General features: G+C 44.8%; 1 protein-coding gene across 4 annotated transcripts in view; it reads right to left on the bottom strand.

Annotated features, from left to right (window-relative positions):
• Positions 1 to 13,873: 13,873 nt before the first annotated feature.
• The window catches only part of LOC123078305 (uncharacterized), a 28,331-nt gene continuing 25,990 nt past the window's right edge, over positions 13,874 to 16,214 (bottom strand). For all 4 annotated transcript variants that reach the window (XM_044500767.1, XM_044500766.1, XM_044500769.1 and 1 more), the window contains one exon: positions 13,874 to 14,874. In XM_044500767.1, coding sequence (XP_044356702.1) covers positions 14,246 to 14,874 — 629 coding nt within the window. In that variant the 3' untranslated portion in view covers positions 13,874 to 14,245. The remainder of the gene's footprint in view (positions 14,875 to 16,214) is intronic.

Below are 16,214 nucleotides of genomic sequence, written 5' to 3'. Positions count from 1 at the left end.
CATATGGCATTAAACCCGCGCTACTACTAGGGTTTTCCCTAGTAGTGGAGAAAAGCCTTCTGGTCCCGAAAAAACCAGGATACCCGCTTTACGCGGCTCAGGTACCGGGTGGGAGGTTGTACGTCGAGAGATGGCCCGCGAATAAGTTCATCCTGCGATTTGACTACATCTACGACATGTTCCACATGACCAAGCTGGATTTCCAGTTCATCCACATGTATGCGCTATATCTGAACTACTTCATCAGGGTCAAGAACATCAAATATATCTGCATCGCGGACCCGTTCTATATGCACGAGAGCTTCTTGGCAGTTTGCAAAGAGCACCGTGACTATGCGAGCAAGTACCTCGACGAATTCATGATCGCTAATAAGGACAAGGAAGCGATTCTCGTGCCTTATCATCCCACGTAAGTCATCCGCACATATCCTTCATAAGTGTTAATCATTCCTTTGCAAGCATGGAGGCTAATTTGAGGTGTACTTAATTTGCGTAGCTGGGAGGGGGGCGCCGTCCACATCATTCTGTACCCAGAATACTCCCATGCGATGTACTTGGACTCATCGAAGAACCTCAGGACAAAGGATTACAAGCACACAAAGAGTGTTCTCGATAGTGCCCTATTAACCTTCAGCCTATCTGGTGGATATATCAAGGTGAAAAAGTACAGGAATCGCGGGCTGGCTTTCGGTCATAAGACCGACTTCTGCTGCATCCATCAACCGCACACCAGTATGGCTGATGGATTCTACCTCATGCATCACCTGCTCGAGTACAGAAGGGATAATCAACGCCTTCGCATGTCACCTACTACCAACGATGCCGAGATTGTCAGCTGGGCCACAAGCATAGGAAGGACACCGGATCATCGAATCAGAGCTGGGTTTTATCACGTACAGTGTGAACTTGCCCAAGTGATCATGAAGCAGGTCCTCGAACCAACAGGGATGTTCTACCATGGGCCAATCACGCGGGAAGATGTCCGAGCACTACTACTCGCTCAGCGTCTGGACCTGAAGCCTTTCAAGAAGCTCGGGTGCTTCCTCCCTGACTATGAAGATTGGACCACCGACATGGAGGACTAATTATTGATGACAATGTGTCACTACCGTCTTTCTATGACAAAACTTTGAATTTATGCACGGCGAAACTATGTGATGTAACTAAACCGTGGTCCTGAACTAGCGTAGATCGCTCTAGTTAATTAGTTTGGGTATGAGGAACTTCGTCATTTATGTTTACTATTGGTTGCTTGTATTTTGCTAATTATGCCTCCTTGTTTTCTTAAGTACATTATGTTGCATATTATCGTTCAATTCATCAACTCACGATGCAGGTACATAGATCAGAGATGGCGAAGGGCTACTATGCCGTGTACGTTGGGAGGGTTCCAGGAGTCTACGACCACTGGCCAGCCGCTCAGGCCCAGGTGCACAGGTACCCGGGTGCTAGCCACAGAGGGTTCGACAACAGAGCCGAAGCGGAAAGTAGTTACTTGAGGTGGACACTCCAGCATGAGCAGGGGCGGGACCGCCGGTACTACATAGTCGCGCTCTTGCTCATGCTGATCGCTCTTCTCTTCTACATCATGGTTTAGATAGAGATGATGAAACTTGTGTGTGTGCCATGACCATACAGTTGCACTTATTCGAGACATGACATGATCGCATTTGTGTATCACTATTTTCGAGATTTGATGATATTTGTGTTGAATGATGATGATGATGGTATGACGAGACTACTGTATGTCTATGATATGATGCGAATAGTGTATGTTTACTATGATCTGATGAAACTATTGGATAGAGCCTATATAAATACAACACAAATACGTAGAGGGGTGCGAATTGCTGAAAGCAGGAACATTAGTAGTAGCGCTGGAAAGCACCTAGCAGTAGCGCAGGATTAGTAGCAGCGCTTCCTGTGGACAAGCGCTACTGATAGGTATCAGTAGCGCTGGTCCAGGAAGCGCTACTACTAACAATACTTAACGGTAGCGCTGCCCCTACCAGCGCTACTGCTACAACTTAGTTGTAGCGCGCTAGCAGTAGCGCTTGACCCAGCGCTACTGCTATGCATATATCAAGCGCTGCTACTAGGGTTTTCCCTAGTAGTGACTACAACGATACGACCGAGGTGGAAATATGTGGAGGGGGGCACCGCACACAGCTAAGAATCAACTTGTGTGTCTATGGGGTGCCCCCCTCCCCCGTATATAAAGGAGTGGAGGAGGGGGAGGCCGGCCTCCTATGGCGCGCCCCAAGGGGGGATTCCTACTCCTACTAGGAGTAGGTTTCCCCCCTTTTCCTAGTCCAACTAGGAGGGGGGAGGAAGGGAAGAGGGAGAGAAGGAAAGGGGGGCCGGCCCCCTCCCCAATTCGGATTGGGCTTGGGGGCGCGCCTCCCACTTGGCCGCCTCCTCCTCTCTTCCACGAAAGCCCATTAAGGCCCATTAACTCCCCGATGAATTCCCGTAACTCTCCGGTACTCCGAAAAATACCCGAATCACTCGGAACCTTTCCGATGTCCGAATATAGCCTTCCAATATATCGATCTTTACGTATCGACCATTTCGAGACTCCTCGTCATGTCCGTAATCTCATACGGGACTCCGAACAACCTTCGGTACATCAAATCACATAACTCATAATACAAATCGTCATCGAACGTTAAGCAGGCGGACCCTACGGGTTCGAGAACTATGTAGAAATGACCCAGACACATCTCCGGTCAATAACCAATAGCGGAACCTGGATGCTCATATTGGCTCCTACATATTCTACGAAGATCTTTATCGGTCAAACCGCATAACAACATACGTTGTTCCCTTTGTCATCGGTGTGTTACTTGCCCGAGATTCGATCGTCGGTATCACCATACCTAGTTCAATCTCGTTACCGGCAAGTCTCTTTACTCGTTCCGTAATGCATCATCCCGCAACTAACTCATTAGTCAGATTGCTTGCAAGGCTTATTGTGATGTGCATTACCAAGAGGGCCCAGAGATACCTCTCCGACAATCGGAGTGACAAATCCTAATCTCGATCTATGACAACTCAACAAACACCATCGGAGACACTTGTAGAGCATCTTTATAATCACCCGGTTACGTTATGACGTTTGATAGCACACTAAGTGCTCCTCCGGTATTCGGGAGCTGCATAATCTCATAGTCAGAGGAACATGTATAAGTCATGAAGAAAGCAATAGCAATAAACTAAACGATCATAGTGCTAAGGTAGCGGATGGGTCTTGTCCATCACATCATTCTCTAATGATGTGATCCCATTCATCAAATGACAACACATGTCTATGGTTAGGAAACATAACCATCTTTGATAAACAAGCTAGTCAAGTAGAGGCATACTAGGGACACTCTATTTTGTCTACGTATTCACACATGTATCAAGTTTCCAGTTAATACAATTCTAGCATGAATAATAAACATTTATCATGATATAAGGGAATATAAATAACAACTTTATTATTGCCTCTAGGGCATATTTCCTTCACCATCCTCCTGCAACAATTACCCTAAATATCGAAAGGTGTCCTTATGAGGCACCCGCCCTGCCCATCAAGACTAACCTCCTCTTCACACCTAGTAGTACTAAAACAACACATCATGTACTCGGTTTTAGTTCTACTAAGCCTAAACCCTTGCAATTTCAAGGTTTATCTCCATAACTCTAACTTCCTGTTTACGACCGTCCGACTATCGTCAACTAGCACCACAGCATCCACAAAGAGCATACACTATGGGATATCTTCTTGTATATCCCTTGTGACCTCATCCATCACCAAGGCAAAAAGATAAGGGCTCAAAGCTGACCCCTGATGCAGTCCTATCTTAATCGGGAAGTCAGTAGTGTCGACATCACTTGTTCGAACACTTGTCACAATATCATTGTACATGTTGTAAAGTATTTTGCTGGGACTTTCTGTTTCTTCAAAACCCACCACATGACATTTTGTGATATCTTATCGTAGGCCTTCTCCAAGTCAATGAACACCATATGCAAATCCATTTGCTCCCTGTATCTCTTCATAAGTTGATTAACGAGCTAGTCAAGTAGCGGCATACTAGGGACACTCTGTTTTGTCTATGTATTCACACATGTACTAAGTTTCCGGCTAATACAATTCTAGCATGAATAATAAATTTTTATCATGACATAAGGAAATATAAATAACAACTTTATTATTGCCTCTAGGGCATATTTCCTTCAGTCTCCCACTTGCACTAGAGTCAATAATCTAGTTCACATCGCCATGTGATTTAACACCAATAGTTCACATCACCATGTGATTAGTTCACATCGCCATGTGACTAATACCCAAAGGGTTTTACTAGAGTCAATAATCTAGTTCACATCGCTATGTGATTAACACCCAAAGAGTACTAAGGTGTGATCATGTTTTGCTTGTGAGAGAAGCTTAGTCAATGGGTCTGTCACTTTCAGATCCGTATGTATTTTGCAAATTTCTATGTCTACAATGCTCTGCACGGAGCTACTCTAGCTAAATGCTCCCACTTTCAATATGTATCTAGATTGAGACTCAGAGTCATCCAGATCAGTGTCCAAGCTTGCATCGAGGTAACTCTTTACGACGAACTGTTTATCACCTCCATAACCGAGAAATATTTCCTTAGTCCTGTAAGGATAATTTTGACCAATGTCTAGTTATCTACTCCTAGATCACTATTGTACTCCCTTTCCAAACTCAGGGCAGGGTATACAATAGGTCTGGTACATAGCATGGCATACTTTATAGAACCTATGGCTGAAGCATAGGGAATGACTTTCATTCTCTCTCTATCTTCTACCGTGGTTGGGCTTTGAGTCTTACTCAACTTCACACCTTGCAACACAGGCAAGAACTCCTTCTTTGACTGTTCCATTTTGAACTACTTCAAAATCTTGTCAAGGTATGTACTCATTGAAAAAAACTTATCAAGTGTTTTGATCTATCTCTATAGATCTTGATGTTCAATATGTAAGCAGCTTCACCAAGGTCTTTCTTTGAAAAACTCATTTCAAACACTCCTTTATGCTTTCTAGAAAATCCTACATCATTTCCGATCAACAATATGTCTTTCAAATATACTTATCAGAAAGGCTGTAGTGCTCCCACTCACTTTCTTGTAAATACAGGCTTCACCGCAAGTCTATATAAAACTATATGCTTTGATCAACTCATCAAAGCATATATTCCAACTCTGAGATGCTTGCACCAGTCCATAGATGGATCGCTGGAGCTTGCACACTTTGTTAGCACCTTTAGGATTGAAAAAACCTTCTTGTCGAATCATATACAACTCTTCTTTAAGAAATCCATTAAGGAATGCAGTTTTGACATCCATTTGCCAGATTTCATAAAATGTGGCAATTGCTAACATGATTCAGATAGACTTAAGCATCGCTATGAGTGAGAAAATCTCATCGTAGTCAACACCTTGAACTTGTCAAAAACATTTTTGCGACAATTCGAGCTTTGTAGATAGTAACACTACTATCAGCGTCCGTCTTCCTCTTGAAGATCCATTTATTCTCAATGGCTTGCTGATCATCGGGCAAGTCAATCAAAGTCCATACTTTCTTCTCATACATGGATCCCATCTCAGATTTCATGGCCTCAAGCCATTTCGCGGAATCTGGGCTCATCATCGATTCCTCATAGTTCATAAGTTCGTCATGGTCTAGTAACATGACTTCCAGAACAGGATTACCGTACCACTCTGGTGCGGATCTTACTCTAGTTGACCTACGAGGTTTGGTAGTAACTTGATCAGAAGTCTCATGATCATCATCATTAGCTTCCTCACTTATTGGTGTAGGAATCACTAGAACTGAATTCTGTGATGAACTACTTTCCAATAAGGGAGTAGGTACAAGTACCTCATCAAGTTCTACTTTCCTCCCACTCACTTCTTTCGAGAGAAACTCCTTCGGAAAGGATCCATTCTAAGCAACGAATATCTTTCCTTCGGATCTGTGATAGAAGGTGTACCCAACAGTTTCCTTTGGGTATCCTATGAAGACACATCCGATTTGGCTTCGAGCTTATCAGGTTGAAGCTTTTTCACATAAGCATCGCAGCCCCAAACTTTAAGAAATGACAACTTGGGTTTCTTGCCAAACCACAGTTCATATGGTGTCGTCTCAACGAATTTAGACGGTGCCCTATTTAAAGTGAATGCAGTTGTCTCTAATGCATAACCCCAAAACGATAGTGGTAAATCAGCAAGAAACATCATAGATCACACCATATCTAATAAAGTACAATTACGACGTTCGGACACACCATTACGCTATGTTGTTCCAGATGGCGTGAGTTTGTGAAACTATTCCACGTTGTTTTAAATGAAGGCCAAACTCGTAAGTCAAATATTTGTCTTCGCGATCAGATCGTAGAAACTTTATTTTCTTGTTACGATGATTTTCTACTTCACTCTGAAATTCTTTAAACTTTTCAAATGTTTTAGACTTGTGTTTCATCAATTAGATATACCCATATCTGCTCAAATCATCTGTGAAGGTCAGAAAATAACGATACCCGCCGCGAGCCTCAACACTCATCGGATCGCATACATCAGTATGTATTATTTTCGATAAGTCAGTTGCTCGCTCCATTGTTCCGGAGAACGGAGTCTTAGTCATCTTGCCCATGAGGCATGGTTCGCAAACATCAAGTGATTCATAATCAAGTGATTCCAAAAGCCCATCAGCATGGAGTTTCTTCATGCGCTTTACACCAATATGACCTAAACGGCAGTGCCACAAATAAGTTGCACTATCATTATTAAACTTATATCTTTTGGCATCAATATTATGTGTATCACTGTGATCGAGATTCAGTAAACCATTTACATTGGATATAAGACCATAGAGGTTTTATTTATGTAAACAGAACAACAATTATTCTTTGACTTAAATGAATAACCATATCGCAATAAACATGATCCAATCATATTTATGCTCAACGCAAACACCAAATAACATTTATTTAGTTCCAATACTAATCCCGAAGGAAAAAGGGAGTGTGCGATGGTGATCTTATCAACCTTGGAATCACTTCCAACACACATCATCACCTTGCCCTTAACTAGTCTCTGTTTATTTTGCAACTCCCGTTTCGAGTTACTATTCTTAGCACCTGAACCAGTATCAAATACCGAGGGGTTGCTATAAACACTAGTAAAGTACACATCAATAACATGTATATCAAATATACCTTTGTTCACTTTGCCATCCTTCTTATCCGCCAAGTATCTAGGGCAGTTCCACTACTAGTGACCATTGCCTTTGCAGTAGAAGCACTCAGTTTCAGGCTTGGGTCTAGCTTTGGGCTTCTTCATGGGAGTGGCAACTTGCTTGTCATTCTTCTTGAAGTTCCCTTTCTTTCCCTTGCCCTTTTACTTGAAACTAGTGGTCTTGTCAACCATCAACACTTGATGCTTTCCTTGATTTCTACCTTCGCCGGTTTCAGCATCGCGAAGAGCTCGGGGAATTGTTTTCGTCATCCCTTGCATATTATAGTTCATCACGAAGTTCCAGTAACTTGGTGATAGTGAATAGAGAACTCTGTCAATCACTATCTTATCTGAAAGATTAACTCCCACTTGATTCAAGTGATTGTAGTATTCAGACATTCTGAGCACATGCTCACTGGTTGAGCTATTCTCCTCCATCTTGTAGGCAAAAAATACTTGTCGGAGGTCTCATACCTCTCGACTTGGGCATGAGTCTGAAATACCAATTTCAACTCTTGGAACATCTCATATGCTCCATGGCGTTTCAAAACATTTTTGAAGTCCCGGTTCTAAGCCGTAAAGCATGACGCACTAAACTATCAAGTAGTCATCATACCGAGCTTGCCAAACGTTCATAACGTCTGCAACTGCTCCTGCAATAGGTTCGTCACCTAGCGATGCATCAAGGACATAATTCTCCTGTGCAGCAATGAGGATAATCCTCAAATCACGGACCAAGTCCGCATCATTGCTACTATCATCTTTCAACTTATTTTTCTCTAGGAACGTATCAAAAATAAACGGGGAGCTACATCGCGAGCTATTGATCTATAACATAGTTATGCAAATACTATCAGGACTAAGTTCATGATAAATTAAAGTTCAATTAATCATATTACTTAAGAACTCCCACTTAGATAGACATCCCTCTAATCATCTGAGTGATCACGTGATCCAAATCAACTAAACCATGTCCGATCATCACGTGAGATGGAGTAGTTTTCAATGGTGAACATCACTATGTTGATCATATCTACTATATGATCCACGCCCGATCTTTCGGTCTCAGTGTTCCGAGGCCATATCTGCATATGTTAGGCTCGTCAAGTTTAACCCGAGTATTCTGCGTGTGCAAAACTGGCTTGCACCCGTTGTATTTGAACGTAGAGCTTATCACACCCGATCCTCACGTGGTGTCTCGGCACGACGAACTGTCGCAACGGTGCATACTCGGGGAGAACACTTATACCTTGAAATTTTAGTGAGGGATCATCTTATAATCCTACCGCCGTACTAAGCAAAATAAGATGCATAAAATATAAACATCGCATGCAATCAAAATATGTGACATGATATGGCCATGATCATCTTGTGCCTTTGATCTTCATCTCCAAAGTACCGTCATGATCTCTATCGTCACCGGCATGACACCATGATCTCCATCATCTTGATCTTTATCAATGTGTCGTCACATGGTCGTCTCGCCAACTATTGCTCTTACAACTATTGCTATCGCATAGCGATAAAGTAAAGCAATTATTTGGTGCTTGCATCTTATGCAATGAAGAGACAACCATAAGGCTTCTGCCAGTTGCCGATAACTTCAACAAAACATGATCATCTCATACAACAACTTATATCTCATCACGTCTTGACCATATCACATCACAACAAGCCCTGCAAAAGCAAGTTAGACGTCCTCTACTTTGTTGTTGCAAGTTTTACGTGGCTGCTACGGGCTTAGCAAGAACCATTCTTACCTACGCATCAAAACCTCAACGATTTTTCGTCAAGTGTGTTGTTTTAACCAACAAGGACCGGGCGTAGTCACACTTGATTCAACTAAAGTTGGAGAAACAGACACCCACTAGCCACCTGTGTGCGAAGCACGGCGGTAGAACCAGTCTCATGAACGCGGTCATGTAATGTCGGTCTGGGCCGCCTCATCCAACAATATCGCCGAATCAAAGTATGACATGCTGGTAACCAGTATGACTATTATCGCCCATAACTCTTTGTGTTCTACTCGTGCATATAACATCTACGCATAGACCTGGCTCTGATACCATTGTTGGGGAACGCAGTATTTAATTTTTTTTACCTACGATCACGCAAGATCTATCTATGTGATGCATATCAACGAGCGGGAGAGTGTATCCACGTACCCTCGTAGACTGAAAGCGGAAGCGTCAAGTAACGCGGTTGATGTAGTCGAATGTCTTCGCGATCCAACCAATCAAGTACCGAACGCACGGCGCCTCCGCGATCTGCACACGTTCAGCTCGGTGACATCCCTCGTACTCTTGATCCAGCTGAGGCCGAGGGAGAGTTTTGTCAGCACGACGGTGTGATGACGGTGATGATGAAGTTACCGACACAGGGCTTCGCCTAAGCACTACAACGATATGACTGAGGTGGAAATATGTGGAGGGGGCACCGCACACGGCTAAGAATCAACTTGTGTGTCTATGGGGTGCCCCCCTCCCCCGTATATAAAGGAGTGGAGGAGGGGGAGGCCGGCCTCCTATGGCGCGCCCCAAGGGGGGATTCCTACTCCTACTAGGAGTAGGTTTCCCCCCTTTTCCTAGTCCAACTAGGAGGGGGGAGGAAGGGAAGAGGGAGAGAAGGAAAGGGGGGCCGGCCCCCTCCCCAATTCGGATTGGGCTTGGGGGGCGCGCCTCCCACTTGGCCGCCTCCTCCTCTCTTCCACGAAAGCCCATTAAGGCCCATTAACTCCCCGATGAATTCCCGTAACTCTCCGGTACTCCGAAAAATACCCGAATCACTCGGAACCTTTCCGATGTCCGAATATAGCCTTCCAATATATTGATCTTTACGTATCGACCATTTCGAGACTCCTCGTCATGTCCGTAATCTCATACGGGACTCCGAACAACCTTCGGTACATCAAATCACATAACTCATAATACAAATCGTCATCGAACGTTAAGCAGGCGGACCCTACGGTTTCGAGAACTATGTAGAAATGACCCAAACACATCTCCGGTCAATAACCAATAGCGGAACCTGGATGCTCATATTGGCTCCTACATATTCTACGAAGATCTTTATCGGTCAAACCGCATAACAACATACGTTGTTCCCTTTGTCATCGGTGTGTTACTTGCCCGAGATTCGATCGTCGGTATCACCATACCTAGTTCAATCTCGTTATCGGCAAGTCTCTTTACTCGTTCCGTAATGCATCATCCCGCAACTAACTCATCAGTCACATTGCTTGCAAGGCTTATTGTGATGTGCATTACCGAGAGGGCCCAGAGATACCTCTCCAACAATCGGAGTGACAAATCCTAATCTCGATCTATACCAACTCAACAAACACCATCGGAGACACTTGTAGAGCATCTTTATAATCACCCGGTTACGTTATGACGTTTGATAGCACACTAAGTGCTCCTCCGGTATTCGGGAGCTGCATAATCTCATAGTCAGAGGAACATGTATAAGTCATGAAGAAAGCAATAGCAATAAACTAAACGATCATAGTGCTAAGGTAGCGGATGGGTCTTGTCCATCACATCATTCTCTAATGATGTGATCCCGTTCATCAAATGACAACACATGTCTATGGCTAGGAAACATAACCATCTTTGATAAACAAGCTAGTCAAGTAGAGGCATACTAGGGACACTCTATTTTGTCTACGTATTCACACATGTATCAAGTTTCCGGTTAATACAATTCTAGCATGAATAATAAACATTTATCATGATATAAGGAAATATAAATAACAACTTTATTATTGCCTCTAGGGCATATTTCCTTCACCATCCTCCTGCAACAATGACCCTAAATATCGAAAGGTGTCCTTATGAGGCACCCGCCCTGCCCATCAAGACTAACCTCCTCTTCACACCTAGTAGTACTAAAACAACACATCATGTACTCGGTTTTAGTTCTACTAAGCCTAAACCCTTTCAATTTCAAGGTTTATCTCCATAACTCTAACTTCCTGTTTACGACCGTCCGACTATCGTCAACTAGCACCACAACATCCACAAAGAGCATACACTATGGGATATCTTCTTGTATATCCCTTGTGACCTCATCCATCACCAAGGCAAAAAGATAAGGGCTCAAAGCTGACCCCTGATGCAGTCCTATCTTAATCGGGAAGTCAGCAGTGTCGACATCACTTGTTCGAACACTTGTCACAATATCATTGTACATGTCGTAAAGTATTTTGCTGGGACTTTGTGTTTCTTCAAAACCCACCACATGACATTCTGTGATATCTTATAGGCCTTCTCCAAGTCAATGAACACCATATGCAAATCCATTTGCTCCCTGTATCTCTTCATAAGTTGTCGTATCAAGAAAATGTCTTCCATGGTCGGCCTCTCATGCATGAAACCAAACCGACTTTTGGTCACGCTTGTCATTCTTCTTAAGCGGTGCTCAATGACTATCTCCCATAGCTTCATTGTATGGCTCATCTGCTTAATTCCATGGTAATTAGTACAACTCTGAACACCCCCCTTGTTCTTGAAGATTGGTACTAATATACCCGGTCTCCATTCTTCTGGCATCTTGTTTGCCCGAAAAATGAGGCTAAAAAGCTTGGTTGCCATACCATCGCTATGTCCCTGAGGCCTTTCTACACCTCAATGGGGATACAATCAGGGCCCATTGCCTTGCCTCCTTTCATCTTTTTAAAGCCTCCTTGACCTCGGACTCTTGGATTCGCCGCACAGAACGCATGCTGGTCTCGTCAAAGGAGTCGTCCAGTTCAATGATAGAACTCTCATTCTCCCCATTGAACAGGTTGTCAAAGTACTCCCGTCATCTATGCTTAATCTCCTCGTCCTTCACCAGAAGTTGGTCTGCTCCGTCCTTAATGCATTTGACTTGGCCAATATCCCTTATCTTCCTCTCTCAGATATTGGCCATCCTATAGATGTCCCTTTCGCCTTCCTTCGTGTCTAACTGTTGGTAGAGGTCCTCATACATTCGACCCCTTGCTTCACTGACAGCTCGCTTTGCGGCCTTCTTCGTCATCTTGTACTCCTCTATGTTGTCTACACTCTTATTCAGGTATAGGCATCTGAAACAATTTTTCTTCTCTTTAATCGCCTTCTGGACATCATTCCATCACAAGGTATCCTTATCTTCGCTTCTCCTTCCCCTGGATATTCCAAACATCTTAGAGGCCACCTTATGAATGCAAGTCGCCATCTTCATCCACACATTGTTCGCATCCCCTCCTTCCTCCCAAGGGCCCTCCCTGATGACCCTCTGCTTGAACATCTGAGCTACCTCCCCCTTGAGCTTTCACCACTTCGTTCTAGCGACTTTGGCACGCTTATCCAGGTGGACACGAATCCGAAAGCGTAAGTCATCAACCACCAGCTTATGCTGAGGGACAACACTCTCCGAGTATCGCCTTACAATCTAGGCACGGACGCCTATCTTCTCTTCTCGAGAGGATGAAATCAATCTGACTAGAGTGTTGGCCACTACTAAAAGTCACAGATGTGATTCTCTCTTTCTAAAGAGGGTGTTAGCTACAATCATGTCCTAGACTAGAGCAAAGCTTAAGACATCTTCTCCTTAATTCTTGATGCCATAGCCAAAGCCCCATGCACCCCTTCAAAACCTGTGTTAGATGTACCCACGTGATCATCGAGGTCTCCTCCTATGAATAGCTTCTCGCCAATCGATACACTCCTAACCATGTCCTTCAGGCCTTCACAGAACTCCCTCTTGGTGTTCTTGTTGTGCCCTACTTGCAGGGCATACGCGCTGATAACATTGAGAACTAAACCCTCAACTACCAGCTTGACCAGGATAATCCGGTCCCCACATCTCTTAACATCTACCACTCCATACTTGAGGCTCTTGTTGATCAAGATGCCTACGTCATTTCTATTTGCAGCCGTCCCCGTGTACCACGGCTTGAAGCCCGTATCCTCTACCTCCTTCTCCTTCTGTCCCCTCCATTTGGTTTCTTGGACGCAAAGGATATCAACACTTCTCCTCACCGCTGCATCAACTAGCTCCCGAAGCTTCCCTGTCAGAGACCCTGCGTTCCAGCTACTTGAGCGAATCCTCTTAGGCTCGGCTAGCTTCCTTACCCTTTGCACTGTCGAGTCAAATGCGAAGACCCTTGCTCATTTTGCACTACATCCGGGCACCGATGTAGCACATCAATAAGGATGCAACGACCCGATCCTTGCTCACTTGCCACGTATCTAGATCAAGATATGGCACGAACCAAGGGGGTGACGGCCCGTCCCTTGCCCATTTGACACCACACCCGAGTTTCGATGTGGCGCATCACTGAGAGGGTTACGTACCAACGAAAATCTTTTGGGTTTCATCTCCATAAGAGTGGCTGAGTTTTTTACGTTGGCTTGCCAAGCCTATCACAACCCTCCTTCTTTACCCGGGCTTGGGACCGGCTATGTTGAGACAACATAAGCTGAGTTGGCTATCCCTCAGACTATAAATACAAGAAAGAAATCACGCGTAAACCCAACAAGGAGAAACTCGCATACATATGAGACACACACACGACGAGAGGTCACATACCACACGAGGGGCAAATAGGTCCTTTCAGATGTCATTTAACACCGTTAGGGCTTAAAATTGAAGTGTCATAAAGGAAATTTAGTGTTGGTGTTAAATAAGTAAGGAAAAAAATTCAGTGCCAAATAAGACAATAAATTTTAAGACAGTGTTAAATAAGGAATTCTCTCTAATTAATGAGCGAGGCAAGCTTTTGCCTCCTCTTTCAAAAAATAAAGTTCTTTTATAAAAAAAAGCTGTGACTACATGCTTGCATAGCATCTGACCGGCATCCAGTTGATAGAAACAGGTCAAGATCTTTACAGCATTCTTGCGTAGCATCGACAGGCCATTTGGATAAAACAGTTGATAGAAACAGGTCATGATCTTTACAACCCACCTGTCACCGCAATAACCAGAGTCTAACATCTATTGAGATCAAGTGGTCACTCGGTACCATGGTGTTATACGGGCAACGTTCTAAGCAACTGAAGAGCACGATTCCAGTGTGGGCTTTCCACATGGACAATTCGCTTCAAAAGAGGCACTGCTCCAGCAGCAATTATTGGCGGGTGATTCTCTGGATCCAAGCTTAGGTTATACAAGACAGCTAGACTAGCTTCCAGTACATCTCCTTCACCCTCTTCAATCATCTTTACCAGCGGAAATATGCCTCCAGCTGTGGCAACTGCTGTTGTGTATTCCATCACACCTCCAGATATTATCCTGTTCAGCTCTATTACAGCTTTTCTTTTCTTTTCAGAAGAAAATGAAGTCATCATCTGCTCAACTAGCCTGGGAATAGTATGGTATATGGTTATCTCCATGCCTATATCACCAACACTCCGATCAACCAAGCCCCTTGATTCTAGCTTAATGAGGCATGCTGTGACCCAATCCTTTGACTGTAGGGGAACACTGGACTGGAGCATTCTTCTTAACAGAGCAACAATTCTCACACTATTTATGCTGCGAGCAAAAATATCGAAGTTCAATAACTTAGTGAGTAACCTCACAGTTGCACCGACGGCCTGGCTGACTTCAACCATAATAGTAGGAGGCTCATCAAGATTCTCGGGATTGCATGTTGTCCCTGTTATATAGCACACAAAAATACAAAATTACTTCACAAAAGCTGTGTATATGTGATGGCATTATTAATAGACTGCAAGCACACACACTAAAAGGGAAGCATTGTTTGACAAATAATACCAGTCAACAAAAAACTTTTAAGCAAAACATTCAATAGAGAAATTGGTTCAATAGCATCAATCTTGGTAAAATCTTATTTATGTCTGATGTATTGACCACACAAAATATCACTAGAAGCTATCTTTCGCATCTAAACAACAATTAGGTTACATCACCACCACCTCGTAGACCAGGACCCCACTGCAACCAACTGCTTAGCGCTTTGCTTCGCCCCCAATCACCCTGCGCCGCTCCCGGCCGAGAGGTGCATCCTGGACGCTAGGCGAGTTCCTCACCGCCGCCACCAGATACCTGAACTCGATCCTTCCCACGCCTGGGAAGCGGCATCGCCGGCAGCCTCTTTAACTTCTCCCTCGCCGGGGCCGCTCGGCTTCGTCAGCGTCCTACAGGGCTGCCGCACAGCAGGCTGCGAAGCGCCGAGCACTAGTTCAGGTGCTACGCACCCTTGGGATCCTCGGGCTCGACCAGAAGATATCCGCCGCAGAGATGAAAGCATACGAAGACGTCTTCACAGCTCCGATCCCGATGGCCGTGCTCTCCGCCATCACAGCACTAGTCGACCGTGAACTGCCCGCTGATCCGGAGGCGTCGACCCCTACCACGGCGCCCTTGGCGGCTGCGGTCGCGGTCTAGCGCAGCACTCTTCCCTCATAGTCGGCCCCGCACGACCTAAAAAATGTGATTTGGAACGTGCGCGGCCTTAACGCGCGCGCAACGCACAGCCATCCGCTCGCTGATCGTCTCCATTGTATGTTTGCAAGAGACTAAGATGGCCTTGATCTGCTCGTCGGTTGTCCTTGAGGCGCTCGGCTCCGAGTTTGATGAGTACGTGTACTTGCCGGCGGATGACACCCGCAGCGGTATCATGCTAGCATGGAAGAGCCGGGTGGTGACCATTGCAAACCCCGAGTTCACCATGCACACGCCATCGGCCTAGGTCGCTCCCCCCTCGAGTCAGCACCCGCCTTGGTGGCTGTCCATCGTGTATGGGCCTCAGTCGGATGACGAGAAGATTGAGTTCCTACGCAAAATCCGCGACCTGCGCGCCTCTTGCCCGGGGTCATGGATGCTTTGCGGCGACTTCAACCTAATCTACTGTGACGAGGACAAGAATAACAGCAACCTGGAAATGCGCATGATGGGGTGATTTAGACGCTTGCTCAACGACCTGGCGCTCAAAGAGGTCTACCTCAACGGGCGACGTTACACATGGTCCAGCGA

This window comes from Triticum aestivum, chromosome 3D (assembly GCF_018294505.1).
Source record: "Triticum aestivum cultivar Chinese Spring chromosome 3D, IWGSC CS RefSeq v2.1, whole genome shotgun sequence".
Taxonomy (NCBI): Eukaryota; Viridiplantae; Streptophyta; class Magnoliopsida; order Poales; family Poaceae; genus Triticum; species Triticum aestivum.
This window is presented reverse-complemented; position numbering and strand designations above follow the sequence as displayed.